General features: G+C 31.5%; 1 protein-coding gene across 1 annotated transcript in view; it reads left to right on the forward strand.

Moving 5' to 3' along the window:
• Positions 1-22,916, forward strand: part of LOC134722863 (lipopolysaccharide-binding protein-like) — a 32,095-nt gene that overhangs the window by 5,598 nt on the left and 3,581 nt on the right. The window contains exons 6-23 of the mRNA XM_063586494.1: positions 230-293; positions 1,467-1,558; positions 2,110-2,286; positions 3,705-3,773; positions 4,565-4,732; positions 5,001-5,068; positions 6,491-6,533; positions 7,639-7,702; positions 8,036-8,112; positions 9,005-9,099; positions 12,645-12,775; positions 14,081-14,180; positions 15,032-15,163; positions 16,190-16,263; positions 16,976-17,130; positions 17,706-17,769; positions 21,709-21,800; positions 22,238-22,414. Coding sequence (XP_063442564.1) covers positions 230-293; positions 1,467-1,558; positions 2,110-2,286; positions 3,705-3,773; positions 4,565-4,732; positions 5,001-5,068; positions 6,491-6,533; positions 7,639-7,702; positions 8,036-8,112; positions 9,005-9,099; positions 12,645-12,775; positions 14,081-14,180; positions 15,032-15,163; positions 16,190-16,263; positions 16,976-17,130; positions 17,706-17,769; positions 21,709-21,800; positions 22,238-22,414 — 1,842 coding nt within the window. The remainder of the gene's footprint in view (positions 1-229; positions 294-1,466; positions 1,559-2,109; positions 2,287-3,704; positions 3,774-4,564; positions 4,733-5,000; positions 5,069-6,490; positions 6,534-7,638; positions 7,703-8,035; positions 8,113-9,004; positions 9,100-12,644; positions 12,776-14,080; positions 14,181-15,031; positions 15,164-16,189; positions 16,264-16,975; positions 17,131-17,705; positions 17,770-21,708; positions 21,801-22,237; positions 22,415-22,916) is intronic.

Raw genomic sequence — 22,916 nt, forward strand, 5'->3', positions numbered from 1 at the left:
ACGTTTTGATATCAAGTTATTTTAGATTATTCTATGACCAAAAGGGTCGTATGAAAACGAGAGACAACTCTCATTTCCTTATACATGTAACTTCTTACGTATTCCGTGGAATATTGTTTAGCTTGCGTATTTTTGTCTTTCATTATGAGGCTAGCTATAAAATTCGTACCATAAAATAAATATCTGTATTATAAACATATTAAGCTGATACATGTAACAACATTTGTAGATGTGTGGTATAATACAAGATCTTATCGACAAGAATGCACAAGAAAGTCTATCGACTATTAAAGGTAACATGTTTTTTTATGCGAATATATATTCAATGTCAGTATCTAGTGGTGATATCCACAATGATAACCAGTTATAATAGTAAAATAAAAACATTTTTCCAGGGGACATATGTCAACGAAACAAAACAAAACACAACAACAAACGACCATGTATCCACCGTGCAGGATTATCTAAAAAAAATATATCCCCTTAAAAATTTAGTTGCGTTCGATTAATAAGTTTGATAACAATTTTTTTTACCGACGACGAAGAACATTTAACTGTTTAATATGTTTGTGGCAAAAGTTTATCGTGACGGCTCAAAATGAAGACAAATATTATGTATAGCGATTTTATATTTATACTGTCAATATTTCAGAGGGCCTTTGTGACCGAGTGGTCTAAGTAGTAACTACTGCAATCACAAGCCAGTCAAGACTGCGGTTGTGAGTTCAGACCCCGCTTGTGCAGTGCACTCGAATCCACTTTGAATTGACTAGGATTATCAGTTTTCCTATCGAAGGACGGTGATTTTCACCGGGCACTCCCTACTTCCTCTACCAATTAAAGTGGCTGCCACGAAATAGCCCAAAAGCGGTGTTTAAAAGTGGCGTTAAAATACCAAAAATCAAAAACATCAAATCAATATTCTATTCTTGAAAATTATCATATCTATCGTCGTTTTCGAAACTAGCCATTGAATATAAACGAAATCGAATAATGGCTAAAAGCCCGATATCCTTACCCTACCGGCAGGACGTTTTTGAATTCATCGGTGTATTGTTTTTTTTTTACGTCTAGTGGAATGAACAGTATGCATATCAAGAACAATAAAGTAGCCTAATCAGGATAAAGAGTAAGATTATCGACAACAATTGGAAAACGAGTAAATGCTTGATAGGAATATACTTTTGTCTTTCCTGCCAGCTACATAATGCACGGTTCTTAAAGTATGCTACAATTCTCATTTATCGAATTATGGCACTATAAGATGCAGTGTATCTAACTTTCTCATTTGAACCAGTTGTTTCTCTTAAGCATGTCTTAGTATAGACTTCCAGATAGGAAAAGTCAAGGGATCTCGCATATATTCCAATACCACCATCAACCCTAATGGTGTTCATACGATTATAGCTGAGCGTTCATCTTATGCTAGTTTTAACATATATGTTACATTGCCTTTTTATTTATAGTGGAGGTACAGCTTGGAGAATTCCTAACATTAGACTATAGACTTCTTGCAGCACCAACTGTTACTTCTGAATATATTGAAGCTGATTTGAAAGTAAGTTTTATAATAATTAATGTTTTTAAACCAATTAAAAAGGACTTGAATAATAAGTGCAGTAAAGAACTTTTGTTTAATTTCTATACGCAACAATAGATACGATAACACAAGCCCATAAAATGTACAATACAATAAAAAAAAAAACACCACATAGAACACCATTACTTAAAGAAGGCGACAAAGATAAGTGTACAGAATAAAAAAAGCAGCACACAACAAAACCCCTCAAAAACCAGGTAAATACAAGGCTCCAGAAGGGTAAGACAGTACCTGCTCTATTATGTTACAAGTTGATCATCAACCAGTATTCCCTTTTCCTGCTTTCTGTTTTTTAATAATTTTTTTTATAAAGCATGACGAACTGTGTATTTTCATTTGATTCTCAAAGGCGTGTCCGGACTGAAGCTTGCTGGATGGAAGCTGACGCTATAGAGCACTTAATTTATATCATACTTATCTGTTATATATGTCAAGGCTCATCGAAGGTTCGTTATAAAGTCATTAATTGATCGATTTATAATTTATAATTTATTTTTTTTCGATTCTAGGGAGAAATATTTTGGAAGAGTGATAAATCTGAAGCACCGTTTGCGCCCCCTGCCATGGCAACAGTTACAGACAACAAGAAGATGGTGTATATCACACTATCAGAATATATCTTTAATACCATGACTTACCAGGCACACAAACACAACATACTGGTGTTTAACCTGACGTCACAGAACGTACGTATTGAAACTGTTTCTTGTAGATTGTGTATTTGATATCAAATAATGCTTATGTCATTATAAATTGAGGCGACAGTAGTTTACCTATGTTATTTTTTTTCAAATACAAATGAGACGGTGTAGCACACACATACCGAGGGAGATCAATGTTAGTAGTCTGGGGTTTCCTGCTTCACATAGAAATTAAACAAAATTGTTGGCGTGTAGATAAGTCTATCATTCTAAAATGTATACCGTACGTGTATGTCATGGGGCTGTTATCTTCTTTTATTATTTCGTGTAATTTAGTATATTTGCTTGTCTCTATTTTGAAGATCACCTGACGTCACCCTCAATTTTTTGTGGGGTTCGTGATGTTCTGTCTTTAGTTTTTTGTGTACTATTTTTTGTCTGTTTGTCTTTTTTATTTTTAACCATGCCGTTGTCAGTTTATTTTCGATTTATGTGTTTGACTTTCCCTCTGGTACATGTATCTTTCACCACTCTTTTCGACTGTTTAATTTGTACGACGCATTCACCAATGCATTGATAAAAACATCTTTAGAATATTCATTTGCATGTTAGTTTATACACGTTGTGATTACTGACATTTCTGTGTAGGTGGTAATGATTGTGCAATATGTTTGCAATTTTTATTTCACATGTTTTCGTCCTTAAAGATTATTATTCAATGTGTTTCGTGCACTGATAAAAAGGCAACTTGAAGCAGTTCCTTTATTTTGTCTTCATTCTGAAATTGCAAATTTGTTTTCCCTTTTGTCTGTTCAACTAATCCCATCAGTACGACCGTCTTCGATAAATGGTATTAAGGATGTTCGCTGCTCAGTTTCAAAATAAAGAACTTTTCATCAACTAGTATGTATTGAAAGGGAATAAATTGAGGAATAGAAAAAGCCAAACAAAAAAATAGGGGTCCATGTGCTTGTTTTCGAAATATCATCCATTGGAATTTTGGCAGGAAAATGTTCTCTCTTGATTTTCCATAGATTTATCATTGACCAGTTAAAGGTCTCAAGTGCTATTGAAAAATAAATAAAATTTTATAAGACTTTTACAAATGACTTATCATTATACATGTAAAAGATTTATAAAAAAAATTAAAATAGGACTTCATGGGGAAATGGCATTCAAATGGATAAACCAGAGGATTCCGAAAATCTGACAAAAAATCCAAATCATGACAAGGTGACATCCTTAAGTGATAATCACAATTATTATTAGAATTCTTTAATTGTCCAGAACAAATGTATTTGTGTTCATGTTCGGAAGAGTATCTGCAAATCCATTCCATCCAGTAATGATACGTCTACAAAGTAAAAAAATAATAGAAGTTTGATTTTGAATTTAATAAAGTGAAAAACTAATAGTTTTAAGTTTACGAATCATAATTTTGTTATTGAAAATTCGATTTTCAGATCAAATCTAAGGATGACGCACTTAACACAACCTGTACGGAAATTTGTATTGGTAAACTTATTCCACAGGTAAGCCACAAATACATGATGATTTAATTTTTGTTTAGGAACTGTTTTCCTAAAGAAATATACCATGCAAAATGTAATGTGACTATTCCGTAACAGTGTCATTAGCAAAATAAATAAATTGAACTGCAAACTAATAAAAATGTTTTTTTGGCGGGACAAAGAGTTCTCTTGGGTATTCACATAAACTTTGAAGGAAGAAAAGAAGGTTCAGATGTTGGTAAAGTGTAATAAATATATGATAAATTCCAAATGTTTGTTTTCTTTTCAATTTTTTCTTCTATATTGAATAGAAATAATAATGCAGTTCGCTTCATTCTCTAGGAACAACAATTTATAAGGATAATTTAAAATCAAAACAGAAACCCTTCATTCCTCATCAACTTAACTATCGCGAACAAAAATCGAAATTCAGGTTCTTCCAAAGTAATCAGTTGTTGACAAGTTAATTGAAGTTATTTCGCCAAATAATATATATCTGCTTTATTCAATGAACAAATATCAAATACAATATTGTAAAGTCATTTGTTAGAACGATTGCAACCAGTAACACGTTATCAGTGTTACAAGCTCATAACTTTTAAAAGAGGAATTGCTAAAATTGCGATAAATAAAATGTTCTGTCGAAATAATTCATTTTGTAAATATTACAATGTCTTCTTTTTTTGAAATCCAAGACATAATTGTAAATTTTCAAGATAGAGCTAATAAACTATTATTGTCGGTAATCGTTGTTTGTTATATGTTTTTCCTCTTGTTAATTGTCAAATGTATCACGTGCTTGTTCACTGCAGATTGGGAAATCATTTCCAAACAGTCAAGTAGAGCTTCACATGAAAAGTTCAAAACCACCGGTAACCAGAATAACTGATGGTAATTTAGGGGTTGCAGCACAAGGAGACATCGATCTGTATGCTAGAAAACCAGATAAAACTCTGCATCATTTATTCCAAATTGCTGGGGTACATATAATATCTATATACATTTTACAATTCTATGTTAATCAAAACTATCTCCTTCATATTTGAAAAATAAAAATCAAAGGAAATTTATAAATATGACCCTACAATTGATATTCATAACACCGACGTTTTACAAGTGTGCTATTTTTTTTTCTCATTGTGTGATTTTAATTCACAAGGTTCACAGCTTATACTATAGAATTTATTAACGATTGTTTTTTTTATATATATTATTATGAGAATTATTAAGTGTCTTGTTCTTATTCAGACTGGGTCAATAGCTGTAACACTAACGATAAATGAAACAGTCATTCATGGATCTGTGGAGGATATGAAGTATGTAATAGCTTATCAAATATGGTATAACTTTATTCTACAAATTAAACTATTCTCTGTTTTGTTGTATGTTGTTGGGTTATTGTGGCATTGTTGTATTTACAATGAGAAAACAATAATATATCGTAATTATGACCATGTCACGCTTCAGTTTTGTGTCACGTTACAGTCATACTATCATCATCAAAGAAATTAAGTTTGGGCGTTAAGAAGAGCAACAAACCGTATTGCATGAGCATGAGATAAAAGATAACGAAGCGGTAATAATAATTTAACATAAAAAAATGCCAATAACATGTTTTACAATTATTGATTTAAAAATTGATTTTAAAACTGTATGAATTAGACCATATAATCTACAGTTTTATGCAGGTACTGAATGGTGTAGTCACATAAATAGAACCTTAACAATGAGAAAACGATGTCCACTAATCAATTGTTTGCTCCTAAACGTCCAGTTTTAAATATTTCATATTATTCAGGTAATGAATAAGTAATCCATAAAAACATTTTTAGATTTTAGCTAGTAATATTCTTTCAGCATTATACCATCTACGTTTTCAAAGTTTATGCAATAAAGGCAACATTAGTATACCGCCTACCGGTGTTCAAAAGTCATAAATCGAGTGAGAGAAAAAAAATTAACGATAGTGCAATACTTGTTTACGTGCGGATAGCTTGCAACGTTGCCTGCATGTACCGTGGCGTAGGATTTAACATCTACTTTCTGGTCGGTCAGCGAAACTTGTATGCTTGCCTTCTTTATTCAAAGCCGAGGTATTGCCTTATACTGGTATGAATAGTCAAAGGGATGGCCGCATGTCTATATCCAGTAAATCATTAGGGCTTGTTACTTCATTAAATAAATATCTGAAAAATAAGTTCCATTTCATCAATATGGTAAGGTAAAAAAAAACTGTGGCGATCTTAGATTACCTGGAAGTATAAGTAGATTCTTCTAAAATACCTGTGCATTTGAAAATGCCTGTACCAAGTCAGAAATATGACAGTTCTTGTCCATTCGTTTTTGATGCGTTTTGTTATTTGATTTTGCCATGTGATTATGGACTTTCCGAATTGATTTTCCTCTGAGTTCAGTATTTTTGTGACTTTATCTTATACCAAAAACGAAGCATTACAGCAATTTGTTACACGTCAATAAGAATACATCCTATATTAATTATTTTCTCATTCAAAAAGCAAATATGGAAGGCTTCTGATAAAATGAATAGTATTTATAACTTAAAAACAAGAAATATATATTCTCATATAAAATGATAACAGGAAAGAGTGATTGAAAATTCTCCTTTGAAAGCTTTATAAAACTATTTGATGCATCTTTAAATTCTGTACATGGGTGTAAAGATTTATACCTGCTAGATAGTTAATTTTATTTATTTTATATCTTTTCGTTGTTTACAGAATAAAGTTAAATGTTTCAAAGTCTTCTATTGGACCTGTAAATGTAAGTATATAACGTCAGATTTATTTGGTACATGGATTTGATATTTAACAGATTGTTACTCTTCATATCTACACAAGACAGATCTTGAAAGCTGGGTGCATGTAAAATTCAAATAGATTCTGCACGGAGTTTGATACAATGTTTCTCAACTTGACATGTTGAATTCTTAAAGCAAGGACCATTTTTTTTTAAAGATTCGCTGGTTAATCTGTTTCTCTAATGAGTCTTTACGATATGAATACACACTTAAAAAAAGTGATAAATCGGCTAAGAATTGGTGAAATCCATCGCATGCTTCGTTGTATGATGATGTTAATGATACAAAAAAAATGTTTTGTTACTACAAATGTACGGCATACGTTCATGAAAAAAATATAAATACCGAACTCGATAGTTATTATAAAAAAGGGACAAAAACTGTCAAAATCAAAATTAAATATCCAATGCTCACTTACTGTTTTATGTAAGAAGGAATACGCATTCGTAGCTTCCGTTGTCAAATTTCTCATCAGAAACACACTCTTTGACCCTTCGTGTGATCATACATATCTCATATCTATATCATATGACCTGCTTGAAAAGTATTGATGAAATTAAAGAACGACAACAGCGGAACTGACTATAAAAACAAAGTGAATTAATGAGTTACAATGCATTTTCTTGAACCCTGTTTTACCTTAATTGCATCTGATTATTCTATTGCAAATCAATATTTCTTTTTTTCCCCTAAGGTTTAAAATTGAAAACGGGATTTCATCCTATAAAAAATGAAAAAAAAACCAAAATACCGAACTACGAGTAAAATTAAAAACGGAAAGTCCGTAATCAAATGACAAAATCAAGAGCTTAAACTCATCAAACGTCACACATGTACTTCTGATTTGATACAGGCACTATTCTGAAGTAAAAAAATGGTGGATCGAACCTGGTTAAATAGATAACTAAACTTCTTTCTTGCATGACAGTCGCTTAAAATTCCATTATATTGGCAGTTTATTTTACTTGAATGTATGCTTCTTCCATTTCTGAAAGACACTCAAACGGTCATGGATATATAGTTAATATTAGTTTTATTCAAAACAGTTTGTATCAACATTTGTTACAGGAAAAAGCTTTACAGTTCCTAGTAGACAGTGCTATTAAAACAACAATAACACCAATGTTAAATGGTGAGTAGAAGATAGTGATATGTCATTAGAAATACTATTATGAAACATCTAATATAAGTAAATATAGTAACTCTAAATACCACACCTCAACTTTCAATGATTTTTTTCAAATCTTAAAACATAAGGCAAAAACAAACACATAAACAAAACATTTTATTTCTTTGTTTTTACTCGAACGTGTAGATGTATTTTACTGTCAAAATGTCATTATTGCTGATTTTAATAATATATATGTTAACAGAGTAATACATGCGTTGAAGAGTTACTTTCTAATAAATTTATGTTTTATGTTTAATAGTTATGTATTATTTCAAGTAACTTTTTTTTCTTCAGATCTTGGAACCAAAGGTTTCCCAATGCCGTCGACAGATAATTTAAAATTAAACCAGTTTGATTTTAAACTTTTACAGGTAAAAAAATAAGGTTGTCAGCTTCCGTAACTCAGGCTAAGATACAAAATGCAAACGTACACGACTTGGCCGTCCTAATAAAAAACATCTCTCCGTATTGCAATTCCCAGAAGAGATTACCACAATTAAATTGAAATTCACAAATGTACGAGATAGCACATGATCAAGTAGATAAACAAATATTAAAACATTGAGCAATGAGGAATCAGGTGCGATGGTTTCTGTAAGATATTGAATGTACCTCTTGTTCCATATGCTCTCTTCAACGGGTCTTCAATACACGATTTTTAAAAAAAGAAGACAATTACAAATCTGAAATGTTATTGGTAGTAAAAATACTAAACGTAACATAAAATAAATTTTAACTTTGGTTTTGTTATACTTTCACATATTATTAATTAATTAACAAAGCATTTTAGATTGCATGGATGAATCACACAATGCAGTTCATATTGCAGTAAAAAGATTCGATTACCATGCTTATAGTTTGGTCAGACAACGCGTGTGTGTTGCATTTTAACGTTGAGTCGTTTGTGTTTTCTCTTATTTTTGAGATATTGAGATAAGACGTGGCACGGTACTTGTCTATCAATTTATGTATTTGGTTTTGATGTTATATTAGTTATTCTCGTGGTGTTTTGTCTGTTGCTTGGTCCGTTTCGGTGTTGTGTCGTTGTTCTCCTCTTATATTTAATGCGTTTCCCTCGGTTTTAGTTTGTTACCCCGATTTTGTTTTTTGTCCATGGATTTATGAGTTTTGAACAGCGGTATACTACTGTTGCCTTTATTCATCAATAGTGCTCGAATCAATAACGTTGTGAAAGGTCAAAGTTCATTCCTGATTTTCACTAATATATTTATGATACTTTAAAGAATTTGTTTTATTTTTTAGAATACAATGCTGATTGAAACCAATCTGAAGTACATACCTGAACCTACAAAAATCAAATCGACTGTTCTGAAATTTATCCCGAGAGCTCAATACAAGTCAATAAACAATGTTTAAATTATGTCATTTGACGATAATATATTGCTTGTGTTGATATAGTCCACATTTTATACAAATCATATTCTACTGTCAAATGTTTGGAAGCAAATGAATGCCACATTGTATTCTTTACAATCTTACTGAATATGGTAACTTATAAATGCTATTACAGAAATAAAGAATCTTTTATAATGATCAATATTTTCTTTTGCTCACAAATTCAGCCATTTATTGATTTCAAAATTTAATTCTGTTACAACATTTTTATGTTTTTTCAGCCTTCTTTAATATTCGAATTATAAAAAAGATCATGCATTTAGATTACGGATTTGTGCATGATAGATTCAAAAACTACTGTCATGAGATATACACGGTAATTGATAGCTTGTTCCTCACGTTTTACTTCTCGTACGCCATAATGGTGACATGCTGAATGAAGCAGCAGCATACATTTATTTCGTTGATTTAACGTATAATTATATGTAGCAGAAAAATCGAATCTGTATCTCATGATCATATGAACATGCTATGACATTGACACCGTTAAATGGATAATTTGAAAGTTCTTGATGAAATATATTCATAGGAACACTTTGGAAGCACCAAATTTGTAAACCGTTAAAATAATATACTAGCAATGGATCGATTTTGCTGATGGAGGACTGCTGATCATTGATAATATCTTATGCTTAGCTTAGTTCGTTTCTGTGTGTGTGATATATTTTATTGTTGTGTCGTCGGACCAGTGGACTGAAAACTCTACTGGTCCGGCTCCAAATCTACTGGTCCTGCAAAAAGGACATTAATTTGACAAACACTAAATAAATATAAATGACAGATATTTAATTTTATTTTGATGCTTTTGTTTACATAAGTTAGACTATAACAAAGGAATAGTCTTTATTCTGATTTGATAAAGGCTTTGGTAATCTCAATGACCAACCTTTTGAAAACGTTTTGATTTAAAGTTTGAATAATTTTCCCTGCCTTGGATTCCTTAGGTGCCTTCCTGTCTTTTATTGCCGTAGAGTTTTTGTGCTGTTCTGATTGCTCATGAGCAAGTACAGAATCCAATTTGAAATTTGACGTTCCAGTTACGAAAATACATTTCCTATCTAGGTCTGTCACTGCTAATTTTTCACATATTGTACAGAAATTCCGATCTACTATATGATGCAACCATTCACAATCTTTTTCCCATGATTTTTGGTATTTGCGTTTCCTTTTGTCACTTTCGTATACTTTATGTCGATCTTCCTTTTGAGTTTTAGTTATCTTATTATTTTTGTCCGGCTGTTTAAAACCTTTCAAAAATTTCCACATGTTATATTGTTGTGAAGAACGCTCACCCGAGATATTAATCCCGAGATATTAATTAACTTGATCAATTGTAATACCCCCCCCCCCCCAAGTACCGTGTAATTGATTTCACAGGTAAATTGTTTTGTAAACAAACGGAGATTGCGATGCATCAGTGATTTTTATCGACAAATTTCTACTGGTTCGCCGGACCACCAGCAGACAAAATCTACTAGTCCGACGCAAATTTTAATAGTCCCGGACTACCGGACTAGCGCTAATTTCGACCCATGTGCTTAGTTCGTTTCTGTGTGTGTTATATTTTATTGTTGGGTCGTCGTTCTCCTTTAATATTTAATGCGTTTCCTTCAGGTTTAGTTTGTAACCCGTATTTGTTTTTTCTATCGATTTATGAGTTATGAACAGCGGTATACTACTGTTGCCTTTGTATATCACCGGCTCGGTAGGCAGTGATTCAGTTGAGACATAATTTATATAATTTTTCATTACATTTTCAATTGTAAATTTTGAAATTATCAAGAAAAAAGGCTCTTACTCGCTTAAAGCTAAATTCCTGTAACCTCGCTAGAGCTTTTGGACACATGCTTCTCCAGTATTCAAGTACTTATACGTTTTTTCTCATTTGACGTACCTGTTAAAGGTTAATCTAGAAAACTAAAATTGTCAACGATACAATGCTTATATTTTGTAAACGCCTGACACGCTACAAAAGACTAATCACTCAAGTTTTTGGTGGTGTTTGTGTTGCAGTCTTTAGTTTTCTATGTTTTGTTTTGCGTTCTGTAGTCTTTCATTTGATCTTTCTCACTTTTGCCATAGCATTGTCAGTTTATTTACGACACAATTATCTGATTGCTCAACCGTTTGTCCGTCTATCACAAATGATTTGGTTCATTTAGTTAAACACCCTTGAACATGTTGAATTTGGTAAATGAAACGTGGCATTATAAAACATGTCATGTCATTTGACACAATGTGAAACTAGTTTATGTTAAAAGAATTTTTCCCTTTCAGTTAGCATCAGTAAAAACAATCGTTTTATTTTTCTCACTAAACCGTCTGCATTTATGTAATTAATGTGTAATGTATATTCACCACTGAAAGAAATTGAGTCGCGTGCAAGAAAGAAAACCGAATTGAAAATTTTAAGTCATTAGTTAAAACAAAGTTAAAGTAGAAAATCTGAGTTTTAGCTAGCCAACATTGTGCATATATACATTTTTTTACACTTAACGTTTCCGTTCTGTACAATAAGGAATTCATGACTGTCATGTTATTTTAATATTTTAAAATATTTCAAAGGTTCTTATTTACCCTGTCTCGGTTTCCATTCCTGTATTCTACTTTGTTACTTTAATATACGAGTTAAAAGTTTTAAAGATTTTAACACAATAATTGTTTTAGCTAGTGATTTTATTAATCTGAAATTTGAATACATTCTAAACGAACATCAGCCTTTTAAACGGAAACGTACTTTGTTTGAAAAATAAACTAAAAAAAGCATGTGTTCGAATTTCTACCAAAAATTCACTAATTTTGTCAACTGTTTCTGTATGCAGGAAATTTCATTAACCCTTAGAAAACTTAGTTGTGTTATGGGTTTTTAATTAAATAATTAAAGCAGTACAGATAGCTAACACAACAAAGACATACCATTATCATACATATATGTAAGTATTCAGGAACACAGTTAAAATTATTTACTCTTGAAGTATAACATATATAATGCCCAAGGCGGCATTTGCACATGTGCAACTCATTATATGACTGCTGTGCTAAGAAGAAAAAGATATTTCTTGTATGTAAACAAAACGTCATTACATTAAAATGAAATTTAACAAAAAATCGAACTCGTACTAAAATTTAAATCGGATGATGCCTTTAAATTCTTAATTGCAAAATCGAAAGCTCATACAATTGGACAAAAATTTAAGCCTGTTATATTCCTGATCTGGTACAGACATTTCCTTATGTTAAAACAAACATACCCTATAAAAATGAATTTATGTAGATTTATCAATTATAAAAGGCATTGTTTTAAGCCGAGTGTCCTTTTAAATTTAATAATACATTTTCATACATCACGTTGAACTTAAAATTGCAACAATATATCAACATCACTTAATAATTGTCAAGTTCAGGAAGTACTTGATGCATCGTTTATTGCGGAAGTTTGTCAATATTTGTCTCATGATCAAAAGTAGGCTGTATAAAAACATTAATTATACTTTCAACGGGTAAATCTAAGCAAAATGTTGCAGGCAATAATTTTGACCTGCATATTGTTCGCAACTTGCATTAATTCAACCAATCCAGGATTGAGACTTCATATAACGCAGAATGGAATAAATTATGGTATGTATTTTTTAACAAGTAATTAGATTTGAATTCAAATCTGTTTTATTAAATCTGTCCTATAGATTTATGAAAATTGCAAATGGATTTTGATTCTCAAAATATATGCTGAATGTCTTGGCTTACAATTTTAGTTTACAATAAATTCTGTATATCTTAGTTCAAAATATATGTTAGGCTTAAGGTAGAATTGATTTTGAAGGAAGATAGAACTTCATAATTCAAGTTTATAACATGATAAAAACATAAAACTACTTGGGTTTATGTTCATAGACATCGAAGGTTTCTGCGTGAATGTAGTGCATTTAATGTCATTACACACTTAGCTTTAAATAGAAAAAATCAAAACTAATTGACACAAAACAAGTTATATAACCAAACAGAACATTAAATAAAAGCAACACATCGTGTTACATGTAAGTTGCCCAAGTTCATGTTTTCCTTACATGTGAATCAGAGGGTAGAGATATGTGACCTTAGGATTTATATATGAATAATTAGACAGCAGTGGTATCTATTAGTATCTAAACAAAGACATATCTTTATATTTATACCACCGGAACTAATTACCTAAACGCATGTGTATCAGGCAAATGATATCAAATCGATAGTAAACATACTATGAACAATCTGTGATGGATGGCATGATTCCATATCAAGAGTGAATGAATACTCAGGGTTTACTTTAAGCAACTGCATAGTAATGATTCTATAATACGATTTCTCTAATTCTTACTTGATTTATACTTTTCCTGACCAGTTAATTTGTTTTATTTAATCAATGTGTGGTTTCTTTAATCTCAATTTGCCACTGATAACAATTCGAATTTGACATCGATTTTTTTTTATTTCCTCTGCAAGTCCATTCTGGCGTCATGAAATAAGGTGACAATGCCTGATGACGTCACAAGACCATTCAAAAAGAAGGATTACGAGTTACGAGTCTAAAATCATGAGAGAAACAGATTACACAATCAAATCTCTTGCAATACGATATGTATCCATTCTCGACTGTCAAATATCAAATATTTTAAAAGCTCGGGAAGCCTCGCGTTTAAAATTTGAAACCAAACTGTCTCAAGCGGCTAAATATCGTATCACAGTTGTTGCAGAGATAGGATCGATATATATGTATATACAGTGTATTGAAGTTTTGGTATTCGTATTTTGAAATTATACCAATTTCTTGAACAGGTTTTATCGAATTTTCCCACTGATGTATGATATTGTTTATTTGACTATACATCGTTATATAATAAACTTAGTGCATTGTGTTTATTTTGATTGTATGTTATTAAATTAAAGCTAATACCGTAGCAGTGGATTTAATTTCCAAGACAGTACTAAGTGCTAGAATACCTGATCAAAGTGGATCAGGACATCATGTAGAATATAACATATATGGGTATGTATGTTCATTCAGAGTTTTCAAGGTACATATATTGTCTAGTGAGCTGAGAGAATAATATAAAATACTTTAAATAAAACGAATAGCATTATAGTTGAAGATTGGTTTAAGAGATATCAACTATAATTCTAAGATATGTATACAAGAATGCTTTTAAAATTTGTCGATATTATAAAATTGAGAGAGGAAATGGGGAATGTGTCAAAGCGACAACAACCCGACCATAGAGCAGATAACGGCCGAAGGCCACCAATGGGTCTTCAATGTAGTGAGAAACTCCCGTACCCGGAGGTGTTCTTCAGCTTGCCCCTTAAAAAATATGTTTACTCGTACAGTGATAATGGACGTCATACTAAACTCGAATTATACACAAGAAACTAAAATTAAAAATCATACAAGATTAACAAAGGCTCGTTACTTGGGACAGGCGCAAAATTTCGCGGGGTTAAACATGTTTATAATATCTCAACCCTCCCCTATACCTCTATGTATATTTTCAGAAATAACTCATGCATAAAAAGTTTTGTCAGTTTTATTCACGTTTGGTAGTTCAATCCGCTGACGTAACATATATAGACACTAAGTCTTCGGGTATCACGGCGAATGTCACTAGTTCTAAAATAACTGATAAACCCTCCGTTGCACCCCAGTTAACGGTGAGTAGTTGTGCAAAATCGTGACTTTTGTTTGCATTGTGTTTGCACTTTTTTTTCTTTTGATCACGATGTAGTGTTATCATCTTTAGCTGATAGTTCTTAATTTCTTTGTACTGTTATCCGTTTACCTTAAGCTTGTAGATATAAATAATTTAAACATATTTACTAATTATCACTCTTTATTTCATTCAGAATGGTAATCAAAAACTTCCAACTAGGAACTAGCAGTATTAAGCTATCGTCTGGAAGTGACCTCAAATGGACTACAGCAAACATCGTATTGGAAATTGATGGGAATTTTCACTATAAATACAGATGGCATTTGTAAGTTGTTAATAAATTGTTTTTGAAACTATAAAGTTTATTCAAACGATCACCATTACATTATATTAAGAGTTTGTTGAGTAACCCATGCTGTAGAAAGAATTCTCTAATTCTTACACAATTTATCCCTTTCCTGACATGTTGATGTTTTTTTTAATCAACGTCTAGATCGATAGATCTCAGTTCTTCATTGGTCAAAATTCGATTATGATGTCGAATTTTCTTGCTTTCATCTGAAGTTCCTAATGTGACGGCACGAAAAAAAGGCGACCACGTATGATGACGTCACAAAGAAAGAGCACATCTTTTTTTAAATCATTTAAAAAAATCGTATTGAATTTGTCTGCATATTGTTTAAAAATTATTAGAGAAACAGATTCCACCACCAAATCTCATGTAATACGATATTTATCCACTCTCGACAGTTAAATTTTAAATATCTAAATAGCTCGGCAAGACTCGCGTTTTAAATTTGAAAAACTAAATGTCTCAAGTGGATAAATATCGTATCACACTCGATGCAGTGGAAGAATCTTTCTTCATCGCTCATTTGTGGCCAATATATATGCTTTATATGAAACATTCAAACTCAACACACCTTCAACGTCCGTAAATATTTTTGAAAAATATTCCCGTTGTTAAAAAGTAGAGTCACACAAATGGCAAACTCTAATGAAAATTCAAAAAGGAAAGTCCCTAATCAAAGGACAAAATCAAAGGCACAAACAAATAAACTGTCCTATTCCTGACTTGGTACAGACATTTTCTAATGTAAGAAATTGTAATAAAATTAACGGTACCAATTTTCTCGCACCAAATGCCCATTTCGACAATAAAAAAACGCAAGGCGGTTTAGGATTTCATATTTTTGCTAGCCCAAAAAATACATAACAAAATTGACGGAACACATGTCCAAATTTTGTATTCATTTAACAGGTTGTATTGGTTACTGAAACGTACTGAAGTGTTTGTTTATGAAACATTTCTGTTTTGTCCTTTTTTTTAACAACTGTGTTGTCTTTGCAGTATCAAGATATCTGACCATGGAAGATTTACAGTTCAGTTTTCAGGGATGTCGTTCAGCGTTGGAATAAATACGGGTAAAAGAAGCCATTCTCAGATATACAATAACTGTTTTAGATTGCAATCGCAAATAGACATCTCAATAGCACATACATACACATGTTTATAGTATTGTTTATAGGAAATAAAACAAATATTTTCTGTAACGTTCTTTCAACACTATGTTTTAACCTGGTATTTTATTCTGTCCTTTTAACTGTTTCGAGCGTCACTGATGAGTCTTTCAAGGACGAAACACACGTCTGGTGTACACAATTTTTATACCGGATGGACGTTTACAACGTATTAAAAACAATACACATAAAGAATAGAGGGAAAATATTGCAAGGAGTAAAATATCAAACTAACAAAAACAGCAAAACCATTCTTATATCTTATATACTATCAGTACATATCCAACCTCCTTGGTTTTATCATAGGCAGAATACTGTGGATCAAATCTCAAGTCGTGTCAAACCAACCTTGAACATTGGCATGCACAGCTTCTCCGTAAAACACTCGGCATTTATGAGTAGGAAGCAAAGAACGATCATGTAAATGTGTCTAGAATGAAGTACAACGCAGAAATCATATTCGTATCTCATCACTATAAAATATCTTGGTATACATGTAATATGTTTATTTATTCTCGTTTATAACAAATCCATCTCCTAGTATATATCTATCAATATACCTTCTTGTTATCACGTCACCTCATAAACCATTAATTACAAAAACGTACTGGTGTAGGTGTTGATGGCAATGGGAGACCAACAATTAAATCAGCACAATGCGCATGTAACAGTGGTCATGTGAAGTTCAAATTCCATGGAGGAAGAGCTTGGATCTACAATACGTTTGCAGGGAAAGTTTCTAAGGCTATTAGTAAACAGTTTCAGGAAAAGGTACACATAAAGCGCATTCTTTTCAATACGATTATTTACATTTGATTTACTGAAAATCTTTTTTTATTTTCAATTGACTCATATCATCATGTATTATTTTGCTCCACATTTAAAGAAACATCGATCTCTTTGACATTTTTTAATATTGACTTAGATTTGACAGTTTAAGAATACTGCAAACAAACAAATTTTTGCGAGCTATTTGTAATCATGAATTTCGCTAGTAGAAAAAATACACGAATATAAATCGTCGCGAATAAGTAACACTTGGATCTTTCCTTTTTGAACTACATCAAACAAGTAAGTAAATTACGAAATTAAATAACCGAGAAGTGAACAAGAAAATGTTAAACACGAAATAAAGTAGCCGCAAAACTAACTTGGTTTATAAGATATTTTTGACGAAGATTAAATTATGTAAATTAGAAAATTTAGAAATCTTGTCTTCACAATTATGTTCCAGTTCAATATTGCAAAAGAAAAAAAAAAGAAAGAAGCGTTCTGATTTTTTTTATCGTTTTACTCAGTTCTTTTAAAAATACTAAATGCGGCAATAAACTGGAATTTTATTACAGATGTGTGGAATAGTTCAAAATCTCATTAATAATAATGCACAGAAGAGTCTTTCAACTATGAAAGGTAACAATTTTTCTATCCAGCATTTTTGTTCGTAAGTTTTTCATATGTGATTTGGAACTCAAAAACACTGGAATAATCATAAGTAAGTCAAATTTTTATCATTATGCTATTACTTGTAGATACTTTTAACTATCCAAAATTAGTTTGATATTTTATAAATCCACCTCTCTATTATAGAAGAATTCATGTTTTCTTTTAATTGTCTATTGGTTATACATTATCTGTGTCGTTGGGATGAAGTCTCTATTCCTCATATTTCTCTTTATTCAACATATTTTAATGCGGTGACTGAAGGTACATTTTTTTTAATTTAATCTCCCCACCGAACACACACCTATATAATATATCATTGGAAAGAGGAAATCGTGTACTATAATAATATGCATGTCGTCAAGACTTAATATGGTGATATTTTTTTTTTAATTGAGGTCAAAGGTCAAATGAAAAAATCTGTAAAATTTTGGGAGGGTTTCAATTTTGACATTTTTTTCTATTTCTAAACTCTACATAAATACAAATGATACTGTTTTGGCCTTATTAATGTTTGTCATTATACATAAACCTTAATCATTAAGATTTATTTTATCAAAAAAATCTTAAAACGACGTTTTATAAACAAAACTTCAAAAATTAAGTTTTCGACCTATAAAATGTTTACAGCACCTTAGCCTTATAAAAAATTACAATAATCAGGTAAAAATCAAGTGTCATGCAAGACCATACTTTAAAATTATTTTTTAAACTGTCATATTGGGGGGGGGGGGGGGGGGGTATCAAATCAAAGCAATAGAACATTACAGTCAAATATGACCTCAAATTGAGTTGCGGATACTTCAGGTTTTATTATAGACTACTCGTTGCTTTTGTTTTTTTTTCACAATTATAACTGCTTTCATATAGTTTTATCTGTTGTGTATTTCACTCTGGTTAATATCTATTACATTATAAGTTTTGTACCTATATCCCCTCTTTTTTTTCTTTCAACACACCACAAACTTCAAAAGTATTCCATATAAGAAAAGAAGATGTGATATGATTGCAAATGATGCAATCCTCCAAATGAGACCAAATGAGACATAAATTACCAATACGTCCCGTACGGGCTTCAACTATGAGTAAAATTTATACTGCATAGTCTTCAATTTCCGAAATGAATAATGTAAAATAAACAAACTATCTATCAACCTGATTAATGTACAAAATAAATAAGAAACGAACAAATATAGTATATAGAAACAAACGACAAACACTGCATTACCGTCTCGTGACTTGAAACAGACACAAACATAATGTGGCGGGGTTTAACTTTTTTTAAGGGCTCGCCAACACTCCCCTTACCCGGGGACTGGGACCGTGTGTATCGGTGCAAAAAGCTTTATACCTAATCAACCGTTATCTCCATCATCTTCATTTTCATGTCACAAGACATGTGTCAATATTTCTACACATTTCACTCATGGCCACAGGTCTGCACATGATAGGTTCTGCTCTAATCAAACACGTTATTTTCAGTTTTTCTTTACAAGTACAGACATGGTATTGTAGGAAGTCATTTGTTCCTAAAAAAAACCCACCAGCTTCAAACCAATCCTTTCAATTCATCCAAGATTTAACAGAGATCTAAAATGGGGTTAAGATGACATGCATATGCTTGTCTGCAAATATGATGAGGAAACATTATGCATGAGACATACACACTATCTTGGTTGGCAACACATTAAAAAGCGTCGCACTTTACTTTAAGAAGCATAAAATCCATTGGCATTCATTTTTTCAACAAGGTGTTTCGAACCAAACTCATGGTACATTTGTAGAGCCAATCCTAAATGAAAGGGAGTTAAAAAAAATGGCCACATAAACGGTTGACTCAACAATTGCTTAGCATTTACGCAAATTCTCTGGTGTCATATCCTGAGAATAGTCTTGGCTGTATGCAGTTTAATCGAGTTACCATAAAATGAATTGAAATAAAGACGAAGGCATTAACTGAATTGGAGAAGAAAGAGACAATTCTTCAGAAGTTTGGTATACTTCTGTAGAGTTTGTAGAGATGTCTTTTCTTTTGTATACTTGCAGCGAAATGAAATATCTGTCCGTTATTTGTGTCTATTACATTTGGCATTAAGATTTAGAGGCCAGTTTTCAATTGACTAGCAGCTGATATGGCATCTCAAATAGTTATTTTGCCACAAAATATTATTATATTTGCCTTGAACTTGTCGAAGTTGTTTGACAACTTAATTTCTAAAGAAATAAATGAATTTAGACTGCATTTTACAAGTAGAATATTTTAGATTAGAATCAGCTGGAAGAAAATATCTATATTTATCTAGTAACGGTGTCATGAGGAATGACCATTAAATCGTTGTCAATAGCCAAAATAAAATTAGTATTAAGCAGTATCGTGATCTGATATATCTGCTTTTTTTTAACTACGGGTTGGATTTTTTTTCGTTTTTGGCAAATAATTTGTATCGCAAACAAAATGCTTGAAGTTTAAAGGATTGACGGGAAGCTATTTCAACTTTAACTTTATCTGACACGGTTAGAACATTCTTAATACGCTCATCTGATTCAAACATGAATAGTTTTTGATTTTTCTAAAATGTTTTGTTGCAACAAAATATACAAGCGCTCCAGTTGAACGACTGCATTCTAGAACGCGTACACATACCCGAAACTGAGGGACAACAGGCCGATAATTGTATGTCGTCATTAAATATCAAATTGGAAGCTTCCTCGTTCTAAAAGGGGGAACAAATATGTTTACTTGTATAACTATTGTAGCACGAAAGATGATAAACTGCCTGCACGGACTTCTGCAAATTAACAGCTATCGCATGAAACATTTTGATGTTCACCTCATAAATATTTTATTCAATGCAGATACAAAAATCGACTTCCCTATACTGGTAAATTGACTCAAAAGTTCAGTCGAGTTTTTTTGTCTTTTCTTGGCATATTAAGCACTAAATAAAATTCAACAACTTTTGTATTTTCTTTGGACTTAATGGAGCCAGTTGCAACAGACTTGACACATCACGGAATATTTACTGAAACTATCCGTCAATTATTTTGATTTTACAATAAGACTTTTCTGACAAAGTATATTTGATGTTTTATAACAAAAAACATAGGATATAAACACATACAAACAAAGTATGTATCATATATCAGTGCACTTTAATTGGAAATATGTGTATATAATAGCGAAAAGGTAGTAATATCATATATCAGTTGAGAGCAAATTATTGACTAATACACAAAATGTGACGGAAGGCAAGTGATTAAGTTCCGTGTTGAAATTGAAGTTTTTTATTCCATTCTTTTTCCAATGATTTCTTATGGTTTTTTCATATTTTGGTTCCGAAATTTTTATCACTGATTAGTTTTATGAAATACTATATGCTTAAAATATTACTGGATAATTTGTATGACTGCTATGAAGAAAAAACTAAAGTTTGTGTCTGAATTTGCAATTAAAATTACATCAATTTTAAACAGTCCTAACTTCGCAAATTTTATAGATAATAAGAAAAAGAAAAACTGAATAGAATATTTTGACATATAAACATAGCTTCAGGAAAAACTATTTCAGTTAAATGAAAGCAAACATACACAATTTTTCATTTTGAAAAAAGGGGGTTGAAACTCTCCAATATACTACCAGTCATTAAAACGACTTTTTAGAAAAATGTGACCGTACGAAATTCTAACGACAGGGCAAAAACTAAAGAAGACATATTTGTCTTTAAGTTAAGACCATTTTTAGCCGTGTGTTATTTGGGGAGATTAAACTCGCGATCTAGACGACTTTTTACACTTCTGTCACCGCACTATTTCGGATACTGTTTTATTTTGTGGATGATCGTTGAATGAGACAAAGAGCTAATGTTAAATTGTTGTCAACATATTTTCTACTTTAAATTATATATATAGTTCAGGTAAAACTAGGAAAAGTTCTGACTCTTGACTACAGACTCATGTCAGCTCCAAAGGCAACTCCGCAGTACATGGAAGCGAGTCTTAAGGTAACATTTTCAATTTTATCTTTTGTTGTTGAAAGAAAACAAAACTTCAACATGTTCAAGAGTTAATATTCCCTAAGAGTTTTGAAAATATTATAACTTCTTAAATATGGGGATCACAGTTGTATTTCTTAAACAGCATTTAATTTCGATGCATTAATAAAACAAAACAGTGAGAAGAAGACAAATCGAAAGTAGCTCCAGAGTTACGTCTTCTGAATATTTTTGATGTTTAACATATCAAATAAGCTTCGGTCGTTATACTTGTAATTCCTTGTCAAGCTTCAGTATAAAACTAAGTGTCGTGGCCTTTTTCAAAAAAATAATAAGCAGACATTTCTAGTTTGCTAAACAACACAAACATTCTTTTGAGATAACTGGTCTACGAAATTACACTTTGTTATTGGTTGATGAAAATTGTATTATGTTTAATCATACAGGGAGAAATACTATGGACCAGTGATAAAACAGAAGCACCATTTGCACCTCAATCTATGGCACCAATCACAGACAGCAAGAGAATGGTGTACATCACATTGTCAGATTATGTCTTCAACACTATGTTTTATCAAGCGCATAAACATAACATGCTGGTGTTCAACTTGACTTCAAAAAATGTAATTATATGTTTCTTATAAATTGGTCAAACTGCAAGTAAAAACAATTTAACAGTTATTTTCTCATAAAACTGACACAAGATGAAACTACCATGCTAATTCCTCAAACATACCGAATACTAGTCAACAATTAAACGTGTACACAAAATGTTTTGAAATGCAGTATGAACAGAAAACGTTTATTGTTGGATCAAATTCTATTTTGTCTAGCAGTTTTGATTTTGAGAAAATATATATAGCAGTTAATTTGTATACATCAATATCGTAACTTGAATTAATACAGACTACCAAAAATTTACCACCGATATGAACTTCTTTTCAAACAAACAAACAAATTGAAATTACAAACGTAAAATGACCAGGTTTTTCAAAACTGAATCAAATTTGTTTTTTTTCTAAATTCTGCAAATCGCAGAAGAATTAAAGCAGAAACAACATGATTAGTTTAAACTTTCATTTCTATAACGCATAAAAACGTTCATAATAATTCCAAACAGTGTAC

This window comes from Mytilus trossulus, chromosome 6, assembly GCF_036588685.1.
Source record: "Mytilus trossulus isolate FHL-02 chromosome 6, PNRI_Mtr1.1.1.hap1, whole genome shotgun sequence".
Taxonomy (NCBI): Eukaryota; Metazoa; Mollusca; class Bivalvia; order Mytilida; family Mytilidae; genus Mytilus; species Mytilus trossulus.